This window comes from Lonchura striata, chromosome 2 (genome assembly GCF_046129695.1).
Source record: "Lonchura striata isolate bLonStr1 chromosome 2, bLonStr1.mat, whole genome shotgun sequence".
Lineage (NCBI taxonomy): Eukaryota > Metazoa > Chordata > Aves > Passeriformes > Estrildidae > Lonchura > Lonchura striata.
In genome coordinates, this window is record NC_134604.1 from 49,598,866 (window position 1) to 49,612,544 (window position 13,679).

General features: G+C 42.3%; 1 protein-coding gene across 2 annotated transcripts in view; it reads left to right on the top strand.

The window, feature by feature from the left end:
• The first annotated feature begins 7,344 nt into the window (after positions 1-7,344).
• TBC1D4 (TBC1 domain family member 4) overlaps positions 7,345-13,679 on the top strand; it is a 97,447-nt gene continuing 91,112 nt past the window's right edge. Inside the window, exon 1 of one of the 2 annotated variants that reach the window (XM_021548021.2) lies at positions 7,345-7,932. In XM_021548021.2, the coding sequence (XP_021403696.2) occupies positions 7,453-7,932 (480 nt within the window). In that variant the 5' untranslated portion in view covers positions 7,345-7,452. The remainder of the gene's footprint in view (positions 7,933-13,679) is intronic. The other variant, XM_021548023.2, reaches the window with a different exon arrangement.

Sequence of the window (13,679 nt, forward strand, 5' to 3'; positions counted from 1 at the left end):
ACACAAGTCAGAAGGATGATACTCCACATTTCTCATATCCAGTCCTGTGTGCTTGGAAAGATTTCCTCATTCTTGTTTCCAAGGCTTTTCTGAGGAAGGTGGAGAAATGACCTGGCATTCAGTTGAGTTACTGGGATATGTCTCTAAATTATGTATGGCTTTGTGGCATTGAGGAAGTAAAGAAGCTGAGATCGCTGATCTTCTCAATGAAGGAAGGCTAATTTTAGTATTTCTGGGTTTTCTTTTCCCTAAACTGCATTTACCTGCTATGGCTAATTACAAAACTGCCCTACTTCGAGAACCCTTTCTGTTTAATATGTGTAAATACTATAGTTCCCAACTACTCTGTCAGTGCTTACATTACAAATATTGTTACATATATATAAATTGGAAGTTTCAATGTCAGTTTTGCACTTCATGTAATGAGCTTTGGAAAAGTAAGGAAAATTTATTATTGCATACAATAAGTCTCTGTGCTAGATAATAATTCCAGAGGACTTTGTCCCAGCATCAGTCACCAGGTGGCACTGCTACATACAGTCTTGCCTCACAGCAATCCTTTGGCTGCATGTCTGGCTATGGGACTTCTGGCTTCTTCCCCTCTGTAGTTTGATCTGGAACTACGAATTCATGTCACCGTAACTTCTGTCCCACTTCCTACATTGTAGGGAAACAAATTTACTTTTTAAATTATCAAGACAAGCACAAAGATTTCCAGTTACATAAACAACATTGAGCATTTTAATGATAGTAGAATACATACCATACACCGCATGTTTGCAGCAGTTTAAATCTGTGACTTAATTATACTAACATTTCTGCATTATGACTTGCTCTTCAAATAGTATAATTTGTGCATTTGGGGTCTGCTCTCATTTTACTGTTTTCCCTGTCAAGGAAAATCTGTCAAAGAGATTTTTCTAGATCTGTATATTGATCATAGAAAAAGCATTTGCATTTCTCTGCCCAAGAGAAATGCCATTTTCATACCATTTGACCACTCTAAAATTCTTCCTCAGTATTATTCTGTTATGCAGTCTAGTTATCAGTGTCTTTGTGTCAGATTTAGGAATGAACTTCTCTACTACTGAAAGTGGCCCGGGTGCTGAATTCCACTGTGAATTACTTCTGAATCTGAAAGGTCATTTTCAGATGTTCTTGGTATTATTGAAGTTGAAAAGAATTTTTCTGTTCCCCATGAACATCAGCCCTCCTGAGTCTTTGGCAGTTTACAGGTGTTTATAAAAAAATACTCAGAGCTTGTCCAAATTAAAGCAAGACAGGTTTCCTTCCCAGTAATGCTTCTGAGCAGGGAAGTCCTGGATGCTGCAACCAGACATGAAGCTTGAGAATGGTACTGAAGTTTGCATTTAAAATGAGGAATGTAAGTGCATGTCTGGCATGAATCACTGGTGTGCTGTGTCACACTGCTTCTCACAGTTGGGAATGTGGAGAGATGAGAGATACTCAGCAGTCAACAGAGTCAAGACAACAGATGCTGATTTACCTAGGAGAGAGTCAAGGGCGATGAGAAGGAGGATTAAGGAGTTCCCATCTGTTCTTCTTTTTAATGTTAGCAGCTACACTGGCACCATTCTTGGTATTGTGTTGGGCCTGCTAGTGCCCTGCTGTTCATGCTAAGCTGTACCTTCTTTTACTACACATATAGTACAAAGTGGAGAAACTGCAATAATACCTCAATAGTGGTACACTTGAAGTCATAATGGTATTTGCATTTTTATCTTGAAGAGAGACATAATTTGTGTCCTTTGAAGTACTCTTGCCTTCCAAAGCATCTCTCTTCCATGTTGTTTCTGCACTCTACTCCAGATTTGCTAACCTTTCTAGCTTGTGGTTCATCCTTTGTAATCATATATATGTGACATAATATCAATATGTTCCTTTAAGCTTTGGCAATGACAAGAAATTCTCTCTTAGTTTCCATTGCTAGAGAATTGGAGCAGACCGGGATCCCTTCTAAATCACAAATGAGGGAGATGTAGCTGGCACTGTTAGGGAGAGAGGTAGACTCCAGTAGTTGCAGTACCTCATCTCTTTTTCCTCATTTTTTGTATGTTACTGTTACTGCAGTGGCTGGGGAATAGTAGAGAAGTAAATGGCTCCTTTTTTACAAAATAAATAATAGGGAATATGGAAGTTCTTGTTGCAGAAGTTGCTCTATCTCTTGCAGTAACTAGCTTTGCAGCTGATCTGCTGACAGCTGCCAAGCTCAGTATTACCTGAACAACAGGGATTCTAGTAAGCTAATGTGATGCAGTTTAGGGGGGGCCCTGCCCCTATTAAAAAAGCCCAAAACAAAAAAAACCCAATAAATTTCAAATACTTCTGCATGGAAAGATGCTGTGATCACACAGGACTCCAGATTAAAATTTAGTTTTAAATAAAATGCATTGTGGTTCTTCACTGGATTCAAAGTTTGCTGTACTGGAAAGTTTAATGGGACAACTGTGATATGAAAAAAATGCTTAATTAAAAATCTTTCCCCAGTTAAGTTTCTCTTTGAAGAGAAATATAATAATTTAATTAATTGTTTCTCCTAATCAGTGCTACATTAAATTGAATAACAATACACTGAACACAGACATAAAATGTGCCAGGTTGCTTTAAGTTCTAGAGATGTTGATAAAATTTCTCCCTCAGGATTATTCTCTTACAAACTTTGCTCATTACAGTTCTCTTAAATCTCTTTTGGAGGGGGTCTTGTTGGCAGAACAAATTCAATCTGTGATTTTGATCAAAAAAGATTAGTGCCACTTAAGAAGAAAACATTAAAACAAACCCACTTCTTATCAGATAAATTTTTCATCAGTTTTATTGTTTTCAAATTGCAGCAATTGTCCTCTGCTATTGACATATCTCTGCAAGACCAATATGTCTTACTCAAAACTTTGGCATTGCATTTTTAACTATTGTAATCTTTATACATCCTGCAAAATTCAATTTTCATTATTTCTTTATTTCTCTATTTATGTACTTTAAAAGAAGAGGCACCAGAGTTTCTCTAGGAGCTAAAGCTTAAAGCCCTGGTAATATGTCCAGTCTGCTGAACTTTCTAGTACTTCAGTTGTATTTCCAGAAGTTATTTCATTACAGTCTTCAAATAAGACCAGGTAGTTTAAATTAATTAAATGGCTTTTAAAGTAAAAATGCCTATATCTCAGATCTTAAAAAAGGTGATCTGAAAGTAAAATAAAATATGACTAATTTAAACTAAAACAATAAAGAAAATATGGAAATGGACCTTGAACTCTCAGACAGTTAAGTGAGATCATTCTTAGAAAAGCAATTGAATCAGAAGCAATTCTATCTTCAGGGCATATTACTGAAATAATAGTCCAAGGTGACTGAAGTTATGTATAAATTACGGGATTGTAAAGTCAAGCCTACAGCTCCTCTAATAATATTTTTTCTGCAATTAAAATTGTGGCTAGAAAGCTTAAGGGGATGGATAATTACTAGCAATTAACAGTCTGATCATGTGAGGTGCTGAGGTCTTTTTGCTGCTTAAGAAGTTACTGAGAGCTATGGTTGCTTACCATTTTGCAGGTCTAAATCCTTTAACACTGAATATGAACTGAAGACCCAGATATGATACATGAAATGGCTGCTGTGGTGCCATGTGCAGTAAAAGCATATATTATCAAGGTATGGTCTTAGAGAAGTAAACATGCTTCCTCTAATTAACAGAAGGAAAATACATTCTCCATTTTATGTGGGAAAATAACCTTTACATGTAGTACTCCATTGGCAAGCATATCAAATCCAAAATGTTCAGAGGCATTCACATTTAGTTAACTTTATCTAGTTTGGGTCACTTCAATAATATCTCTTACTCTAAGAGGTTTTCTGTCTAATGTCTATGTTTGGAACAAAAATAATGGCAAGTTACCAACAATTCAAAAAAGTCTGATTGGGTCTGTGGTTGGTTTCACTTGCAGCACATGCTTATGGCAATTATTGCCCATAGTACTTTATGTACTTCAGATCTTCCAATAGAATGCTCTCTTCCGATTTTACAATTTGTTTCAAGAAGCTTGGCCAAGACTAATGCTAATGAAAATAAAAAAGGAATTGTTACAAAACTGTGGCTCCTCATCAGAGACTTTATCTGTCGTGTCTCTGGCACGGGTGCTGCATTTACACTTCTGTTTTGGATAATCTGGAGAGAAACTGTTCTTTCATCAAGAACAGACATGTATTTTCAAAGCTCTGTGGATAGACTGAGGAAAGTTGCTTTCTTCTCTGTCCCAAAGTTTTTGATTCCCATTAACTGAGCTATAAGGATTATATATTTTATACTAATTCCTAACTACATTGTGCAAATAATTAGAGAAAGATACTTTTGTTATCATTATAGTTTAAACACCAGAAATTACATGAGAGGCATATCAGATGTCATGGGCAAAGGAGCACTGTTCTCAGTATGAGAGAAACTGGAATTTTTAACTTAAAGGTGCATGAAATCTTACAACTGAGAAGAAATAAGAAACGGGGATCACCTTTAAGAAGAAAAGTTACATAACAAAAGGACTGACTTCCTACTGAAACACTGGTAATGAGGTGAGGGGATAAAAAGTGTTAGGCAGATTAAAGGATAAGAAATTACGAAGTAAATGGATAAAAGTAATAGACAGCTAAAAGGGATTACTATGAAGAATTGATTCACAGAGACATAAAAAGCTGAAGCAAGAAGAAAGCATGAAAACTTTGGATTAACATCTGAGAATTTGATTTTGATGGTAGTTAAAATATTAGTGGTAGCATTTATATAAATTAATTTAATGTTCTAAAGGATTTGTATAAAGAATTCAGTAATAAAAATAAGTCAAAATAACCGGATCTCATACCATATTATGCAAATCACCCAACAGAAGGAAAAACCAAATAGCTTTACAAAACAGGCACAATGGTGACAATTGAAGAATTTCATATTCATTTTTTACATTTTAGAATTTAATTTCTACCTGATAATTTTCAATAATTGAACTGCATCCTTATCAGCTGAAAACACAGCTCTATAACGTCGTCAAGTGAAGATTTCTTGTTCCATTTGCATGATGCGAGAACATCAAGGCATCTGTAATAGCTTAAAATATTTTTTTTTCTATTTTAATGTGTTTGCATGATTGTCTTCAAGTTTCCTGGTTACTATTAAATATTTGTATTGCCATAGCACCTAAAAGCCTAGGTGGCTGTCCACAAACTGGGGTTTTGGTAGTTTATATACAAATATAAACCAGAAGGGATCTCATAGTCGCAGAGATGGTGGTGGTAAGCAGCTGCATCTATTCAGTATGTTGCAGCCTCCCCCTTAGGCTGCTACATTGGAGTCATTTAATGGTTATCCCATCTGAAGCAGTTACAGAAGAACATATGAGGGGGTTTTGTCACTGTTCTAGGGCAAGCCCAGTGTTTAGTTCACTTCCCAGGTAGGTTAAATTGGTCTTTGTGCTCAAGTGACTAAACTGCAGCTTCATGCTCTAGATGAATCGTCTAACCAAGCGTAGCCAGAATGGGCAAGTAGCCTTGGTGCTCCCCCGAGCAGTCATTCCCGCTCCCTTTGTGCCAACAGCGCTCTCTCTATAAGCGCTGTCACTTAAATTAGAGGTGGCTCACAGAACTGATCTGGCAGGAGAGGAGCAGCTCACTGCAGCATTAAACAAGTGCCAGCACTGCAACCAGAAACCAAACAGCTCTTCTTCCAGGAGCACTGGTGAGAGGCTCACAAATTATCATTCCACAATGCTGTTACAAAAAATCTTAAGTACCATTCTCAGCCAAAGGGTTAGTACTAACTATGAGGAGTAAGAGAGTAGAAATTTTTTAGGTTTGTGATCCACAAAATTTGGCCATTTTATTTCTAATTACCCTGGTTGTAAAATCTACTGTACAACAATGTAGTTCAGATGATCAAGTATGAAAACAGTCAGTTTGGGAAAGCAAGTCCAGTCTGGCTTTAACTTGTACCATTGTAGCAAATATTAAAGCTGGTTCATATTCATATGAACATATTCAGCCTGCAGAAGACTTTTTGCATTAGCTCCCCTGTCTTAAGGGACATTGTAGAATGCCCCTTAAGGGTTGTAGCATAGCATGAGAGAACATATATTTGAGGTCTTACCTCAGACAACAGTATTAAATTAAATATTAAAACTGATAAACCAGAATGCGTAAACTAGATGGTTAAACTGGAAAAAAAAAAAAAGAGCAAAATTGTTTGCTCAGGAAATGAGTAGAGTGGTTTGTAACAGTATGAAAATACTACAAATGCGACAGGTTTTGTCAGTTCAGACTACTGTGGGCTGTGTCCTGAGTGCTACATGACCCTTCTCTGCACAAATAATCATGCACTCTCAAATTACACTGAGCAGCTCTTCAGCTCAAACTACAGTTTTATTAGTAGACAGGGTGGCCATAACAACGTGTACTGGGAGTTACCGCCGCCGCTGCTACAGATCTAAACTGGAGGACAGTCGCTACAATTGCCAATTACCAAACGGATGCGGACGCTGTATGGCTGGCAAAGCTTTGTCCAGCTACTTTCTCACGTTACTAGTTACTGGAGGAGACGAGTTACTAACATCTGCAGTGTGTGGTGGATTTGTCGTTGACAAGAGATGTTATCGCGATAGCGACGAGGAAACCCCCCACCCCCCCATTAAAAGCTCAAGGAGGAAACACAAGCTTAAGGGGAAAAAGGAGAATTAAAATCAGCCGTAATGAAGCTCCTGACTCAGCAGTGCGCAGGGGGAGGCTGCGCCGCACGGCCGCCCTGCTCGCAGGGAGAGGCAGCCGTGGGAGCGAAGCCGCCGCGGTCGGGAGGTGCCCCGGGCCCCCCGAGACCCTTCTCCCCAGCGACTCCAACTCGTCAGAATCAAATCCAACTCAGACAGCGCTTGGGAGCTTCTGCAAACGGGGCGGGGGCTGGGGGCGGGCCCGGCAGCCTCCCCACCTCCTCTCTGCCGTTCGGCGACCTTCCTCCCCTTGCGGGTCTCCTCCTCCTGCCTCTCCCTTCACGGCCAGCCACGCTGCGAGCCGCAGGCAAAGCCCAGCGGCCGCAGGGAGCCAGCAGCACTCGGCAGAACCGGGAGCGGAGCACACGCTGTGTTTTCCTCTGGGGCCCGGGTCGGCGGGGCTGTCCCACCCCGGAGCCGGGGCTGGCCAGGACTCGGAGCCCTCCCGGGGCGTAGCCCCGCCGCTCCGCCCCGGGGAGTTAAGGAGGAGGAGGAGTGGGAGTGGGGTGTCTCGGCCGCCCTTCCCCGCCCCGCGGGCTGACCCCGCGCGGGCAGGCAGGAGGCGGCGCGGCGGCGGGGACGTGCCCGGCGGGATGCGCGTTTAGCCGCGGCCCCGGCCGAGCGCAGGCCCCGCCGGCTGCACCTGGCGCCGGGGGAAGCGGCCGTGCAGCCCCGCGTCCTGCGCCCGACACCCGCCATGGAGAAGCGAGGGGAGGGCGAGCCGCTCTCCCACCCCCTGGAGTCCGAGCCCGAGCCGCAGCCGGCGCCGCCGGGGGAGAAGCGTTTCAGGCTGTGGTACGTGGGTTCGTCGTGCCTGGATAGGCGAACCACGCTGCCCATGCTGCCCTGGCTGGTGGCCGAGATCCGCCGCCGCAGCCAGCGGCAGGAGCCCGGCGGCGCCCCGGGCAGCGGCGTGCCGGCCCGCGAGGTGCTGCTGCTGCTGGGCTCGCCCACGCTGCGCTGCGTGCCCGCCAGCCCCGGCCCCGCCGCCGGCCCCGGCCGCCCCGCCAGCCCCGCGCCCGCCGTCTTCATCTTCGAGCACAAGGCGCAGCACATCGCCCGCTTCATCCACAACAGCCACGACCTCACCTACTTCGCCTACCTGATCAAGGCGCAGCCCGACAACCCTGACTCCCCCATGGCCTGCCACGTCTTCCGGGCCACCGACCCCAACCAGGCGAGTGGGAGCAGGGGACGGGGACGCTGCCCGGGGTGTCCCCGCTTGGCTCCTCTCCTCGCCAGGCGGGACCCCGGGCACTGCGCTCCGGGGCGGTTGTGCCCGAGCGGGGCAGGGTGGTGCCTGCGGGACGCTGCGGGACCGCAACCTTCGCACGCCCACCCGGGGCGTGGGGGGAGCCCGCCCGGGGCTGGCCGTGCCCGCCAGGCTCGTCCCGGTGTGCCCCTCCAGCTCAGCGCCCTTGGGCTCGGCGGAAAGGGGGGCAGTGGGGACACCGCCTCGCGTGGCCATGGGGTGCCTTGCCAGTCCCTGCCAAGCCGAGGGTACCAGCCTCTGCGGAACGCAGTGCCCGGCGATATGCAGCCCCTTTCTTCCCGGCCCACCCTCCGTGGGGAGGCCTCGCATTCTGCAGCAGCTCAGTGGCAAGGGCACGGTTTGCTCTGCGAGCAGGAGGCAGGATTTGTGTTAAAGCGTCCCAGCGGTGCTCTCAGTGTTGGACAGGAATGGAATAGTGGAGGCTGGTGCTTTTCCTCAGACCCCGCGGTGCAGAAGTGATCGTTCGTGACGAGCGGGTCACGCTAAGGACACCTGGCCGTGCTCAGGCATATGCAGTAGTGCTACAAACAAGGCTAGGTTTGGGTGGGGACATTTTTGATAAAATGCCAACTGGAAAAAAAAAGACTAACAGTGAGATTGTATTTTCCTGACTATCTGGCTGGCTTTGGCTAACACATCAAATGTGCAGCAGACTTCTTTCTCTCTGGTTTAGAGTATGTGAGCAATAGCAGGTGGACAAGTGGGTTGGATAATAATCAATTTAGCAAGATGACAGCAAGAGAAAGGTCTTTTGGTAACAATCCTTTGGTTGAGTAAGTCAGAATACCTTCTCAGTTTTGACAAACTTGAGGAAGAACTCTTGCAGTTGGAAGATAGCTGACTTACTGTATTTACGGAACAGCTGCTAGGGTTTCTTCGTTAGTTTGAGTTTTCTTAAATGGGGAGGGTAGGAAGTATTAAGAAAACTACTGAAAAGTTCTCTGTATATTAACTTTTATTTGAGCCAGCATACTCAGGGAGAACGTGGAGACATTTAGATTGCATTCATAGCTGTGGCTTAAGGACAGGCTTAGGACAGGCAGTATCCCAAGTGGAGGTAACTGTGTTTCACTTGTTGGCAACTGCTGTGGGTTGTGCTCTGCCAGGAGAGCATGCAGCAGGAGCGTGGAGGGGATCATTATCTGGCTGGGGAGGACCCAGAAGGTCCTTTTAGGAGTTTGGAAGTATGGCCCGAGGAAAACTAAGGTTCCAACTTCTGGCAGAAGATGCTGGATCAAATTTATTTCTGGGGTAGGTCTGTACTGGTACCATTAGCTTGTAAAACAATCTTGCTTTAAAACAGTGAATCCATAGTACTCCAGTGAAAAGTACTATATACATTTACACTTGAAGGCTGTTTCTGACTACAGCTCTATCCTTCTTTCCTCATGGGGAAAATGCCCTTATGTGCATTGAATTAAATCAAACTGATACTGTAGGTAAAGTCTTCCTATTGAAAGAAGTTGTTAGTGTGAATATATCTTGTTCAGGTTTTAGTTATATCTGTTAAGATTTTTTAAACTTTGTTATCATTAATAAAGAATATATCCCTCCCAGAACTGTTACTCAGCACATGATTTTGAACTACAGTGAGGGCAGTAAATGCAGAGCTAGCGATGTGATCCACAGCTGTCTGATTAACAGGCAGGTTTTACTAAGGTACCAAAAGGAAAAGGAAGTGGATTCTCACCTCCCACCTCTCCACCCCCGGGTTTTGTTATCAGTTTGTCCAGGCTTTTTTGGCTAAGCCTGTGCAGGTATCTAGCTGTTGGTCTGTGCTAATGCTTAATCCTGAGTGGGTACAGTCAAGCAGCAGGTTACTAGCTCTAAAAGTCTTCTTTCTAAGTTCTTAATTGTTAATTATAGAATTGATGCACGCTTTCAAGATCTTTACGGACTTCTTTTTCCTAGTGGTTATAGGAGCCTCGTGTTGTGTATTAACTTAGAAAGTATTTTTCACAGCTGTTATTTTAAGACAACCTCATTTTCCAGCTTAGGCTATAGTGACTTTTAGCCAACCTAAGTTGGCACTGCTGCTGAGAAAAGTGATCCTGCCCTCTTCAAGCCTCAACCTCTTGCTTCTTCCTCTCAGCTTTGTCCTCGTGGCAGCACAAGTGTTTGTGCAGCCATACAGCAAACAGGATCCAGGAATTGAATGGTGTTAAGTTTGCTTTTCCCTTACCTTCTCTGGAGTGTTTCCAAACTGCTTCCCTCATTTGCTTTACTGTGTAGCCCTAATGACTGTTTACATCAAGGCAGGTGGGTTAGAGGCGCATGGTATCAATGAGTGGCCAAGAGGAGGAAGGGTCAGATAGCCTTTCCTGAAGTTCTGGAGAAGATAATTTTCAGAAAAGTTGTGGATACTCCATCCCTGGAATTGTTCGAGTTTGGATAGGGCTTCAAATGACCTGGTCTAGTGGAAGGTGTTCCCTGGCAGTGGGGGTGGAGCTAGCTGGTCTTTAAGACCCCTTCCCAGCCGAAACATTTTGTGATCCTGTGGAAGTTATGCTGACTTCAGATTCTCCAGGGATGGCTGCAGAGCCATGGTATTGTCCATGTCCTTTGGCAGTATTAAGTTCAGCATCACCCTAAGTAACTCAGGAATGAAAGAAAGGTACAGGAGATGTCTTGGGGTCTCTGAGTTAGAAGACAGCTAGCCATAATTTTGAATGGTGAATGTTAATTATAAAAGTTAGAGGTTAATGATTGACTTTCAAGGGACTAGTGCTACTGTGATAATTCACAAAACAACATAGATGAGAATGAAAGTTTTGGCTTCAAGCCTCTAGCTTTCTCCACCAGCTGTACTGCACAATGTTTAGGCAGCACATGTATTCACTATGATCACAAAAAGGGCTGGAATTCATAGAAAAAGGCACTGCCTTTTGCCATTCTCTGTAAATCTCTTTACCAGATGACCAGTGAAAAGCCAATGTAATATGTGCTCTGATGACATCAGGCGGGAAGATAAGATCTTTTAATATTATTTGCTGTGACTGGAGAAAAATGAGAGAGTGATCTAGTAGTATGAAAACTTCATATTTTATTTGAAAGCCTGCAAATTTTAGGCAGAGCTGAAAAGTAGGGGCCAGTGAGGTGACTCCTCTTCTGGAGTAGTACTTCAGCAGAATGTCAAACCCAGAGCTTGTTGGCATGACAGTGGATGCAAGTGACTTTTATTGGAGGGGAAGTGTGGTTGTGTGTCTCTTTCTTTTGCTCCCCTTACTTAATTACAAGGAGAGACATCTGAAGCCATCTGACTGGTGGAGGTGGGAACAGAAATGTTTGCCCTTTTTTTTTCCCTCCCTCAGAACTTACTACAATGTTTGCTGCTTCTTGTAACTGTTCAAAGCAGTAGCCAGCTGGAGTGGATAAGGGTAGTTGTCTATTTAGTGTTGCCTGGTAGCTTCTGAGTAGCAGCCAGAGATTTGTTATTTTGTGTTGCTGTCATTTGAGAATTATTGAGTATGCACAGACTGTATGCAGACATCAGATGACAGGATTGTCTCATTTTATATTTGACAGATTTTCTTTACAATCCTGGGAACAGTTTTTTTTTTTTAACCCAAAAGTTAGAGTTTATAAATATGACAGGCATACCCTTCTTGCAGCCACTGAGAAAAGATTTTAATTAGTATTTTCAAATTCAGCTTTTTTACCATTAAATACTGATTGTATTCTGTAAACCAGATTTTAATTGTGTGGAACAATCAATGCAGTCTGACAATTGCCTTGAGTTCCCTGTTTGCTGGGGGAGAGGTTTATGGTATGATCTCTTTCTTCAGGTTTGTTTTTTTTTAATTATCATGCTGATCTCGATTGTGTGTTTCCTGATTGAAACATGAATAAGCCTGTTTTGAGAGGATTTTTTTTTTAGCCTGAACTGGCATCCTAAATCAAATTATACTTTACTTTATTCTTATTAGTGAAAATAGTTGTTTCCTCCAGTTAAGTAAGGATTCATTTCATGTGTTTGGTTTTCTCTTCTCAGACTTATAAGCATGATGAAAATGTATTGTTACAAGGTTTCAAAAGTAATCTGAACTGGTTGTGGAAAAAGATGTTCAGGTGGACAGACCTCAGTTGAATTTAACTCTTGTGGGTATAATCTATGGCTGTGTCTTTGTGCTACACCTGTGTGTTAAGGGTCTAGGCTTTCTCAAGGTGAAGCAGAAGTAATGGAGCCTTTTGGTGACAGTGTAAAGCTGTAACAAGGACTGGAAAGGCAGAAGCTCAGAGAGGAGAGCTGGAGACAGCCCACTTGTCAGAAACACTTGTATATTCCAATAACGTGTTTCTTTTCTGTTGGGTAATGTGTTTCAGTAAAGCAAGGACGTAAGACAATTGTTCTGGAAAGGAAAGGCATCAGTATACAAAGTCTAGTCAAAGGAGGCTTTTATTCTGTATGAATATTATGATACATGAAGTTTCTTACTGAAGACTGTAAGTAAGAAATGTTTGAAGAACTAAGTTTGTCAAGTTTACATTCATATTTCTGTTGTCCTTTGATTTTTATGTGAAATAGGAGCATGAGCTGAATGGCAGTAAAGTCAAGGTGTAGGAAGTACATATATACAGCATTGTTGGAATTCATATTAAAGTATTGTGCTGGTTGAGTTGTCTGATAAGATGTGTTTTGAATAGGTATACCAGACATGACAAAATAGATACACTGTAGATTTTGAAGGATTCTGTAGCAAATGGGAGAGCTGACATTTGGTTGATAGCACAATTTGGTTGCAGAGGAAAGATTTGCCATGAGAAAGATAGGTTGTCCCAGTTTTTACCAAGAAAATGAGTCTTGGAGGGACCAAGAAAATGAATGTTTTCTAAGTTCATGTGGGTCAGCATTTGGTCATGGGTTGAGAAACTGAAAAGCAATGACTTAGAACAAAGCATGGATATTAAGGACTTGCAATGAATGCGGAATTGTTTGGTGAGCAGCCTTATTATCTCTAGCTTACATGAGCTATACAGCATCAGATGAAAAGTTTTGCACTCCCTTTTTTTGAAACTGAAAGTTGAGAGCTTAAAGTTTCATTTTTTACTTCCTTAATAGATTTTTTTTTTCCCTGAAAATGAGAGTACTTTTAGTTTTAAGATTGTAAAGCTATCTTTAAATTTTGGTTTTGAACATCCTCCATAATATATTTTCCCCACGTCACAAACACAATAAATAAAAAAAAAATTAAAATAGTTAAATGTTTCTAAATGGTGACATAGCCTTTTTATTCCTGGCTAATATTTAGGAGAAGAAAGGGAATGTTTTTAAATACCCTTTTCCATCATGTTTATAGAAATAATTAATTTTTTGTTTTGCAGTTCATGAAAACCACCCATTATTTGTGAAGTAGGAGGACAGTCTTGGAGGACTGTATTTTCAAAAAGGCAAAATAAAATACATGAAATTATGTATTTCACTGAGAGTGGCTGTAGGTAATCAGTGACCAGATAATAGTGCTGTCTTGAAGAAAGGAGCTTGTGTGTACCTGAGAATATGAAATCAAGGCTTCTCTTCTGATTACTTGTTTCTAGGGTGTTTTTTTTTTTGTTGTTTTTTGTTGTTGTTTTTTTTTTGTCTTGTCTGTCAATGTAGAGGCAGATTCTTTTAAAAACAATTAAATAAAAATCTGACTTTAAAAAGATTTAGC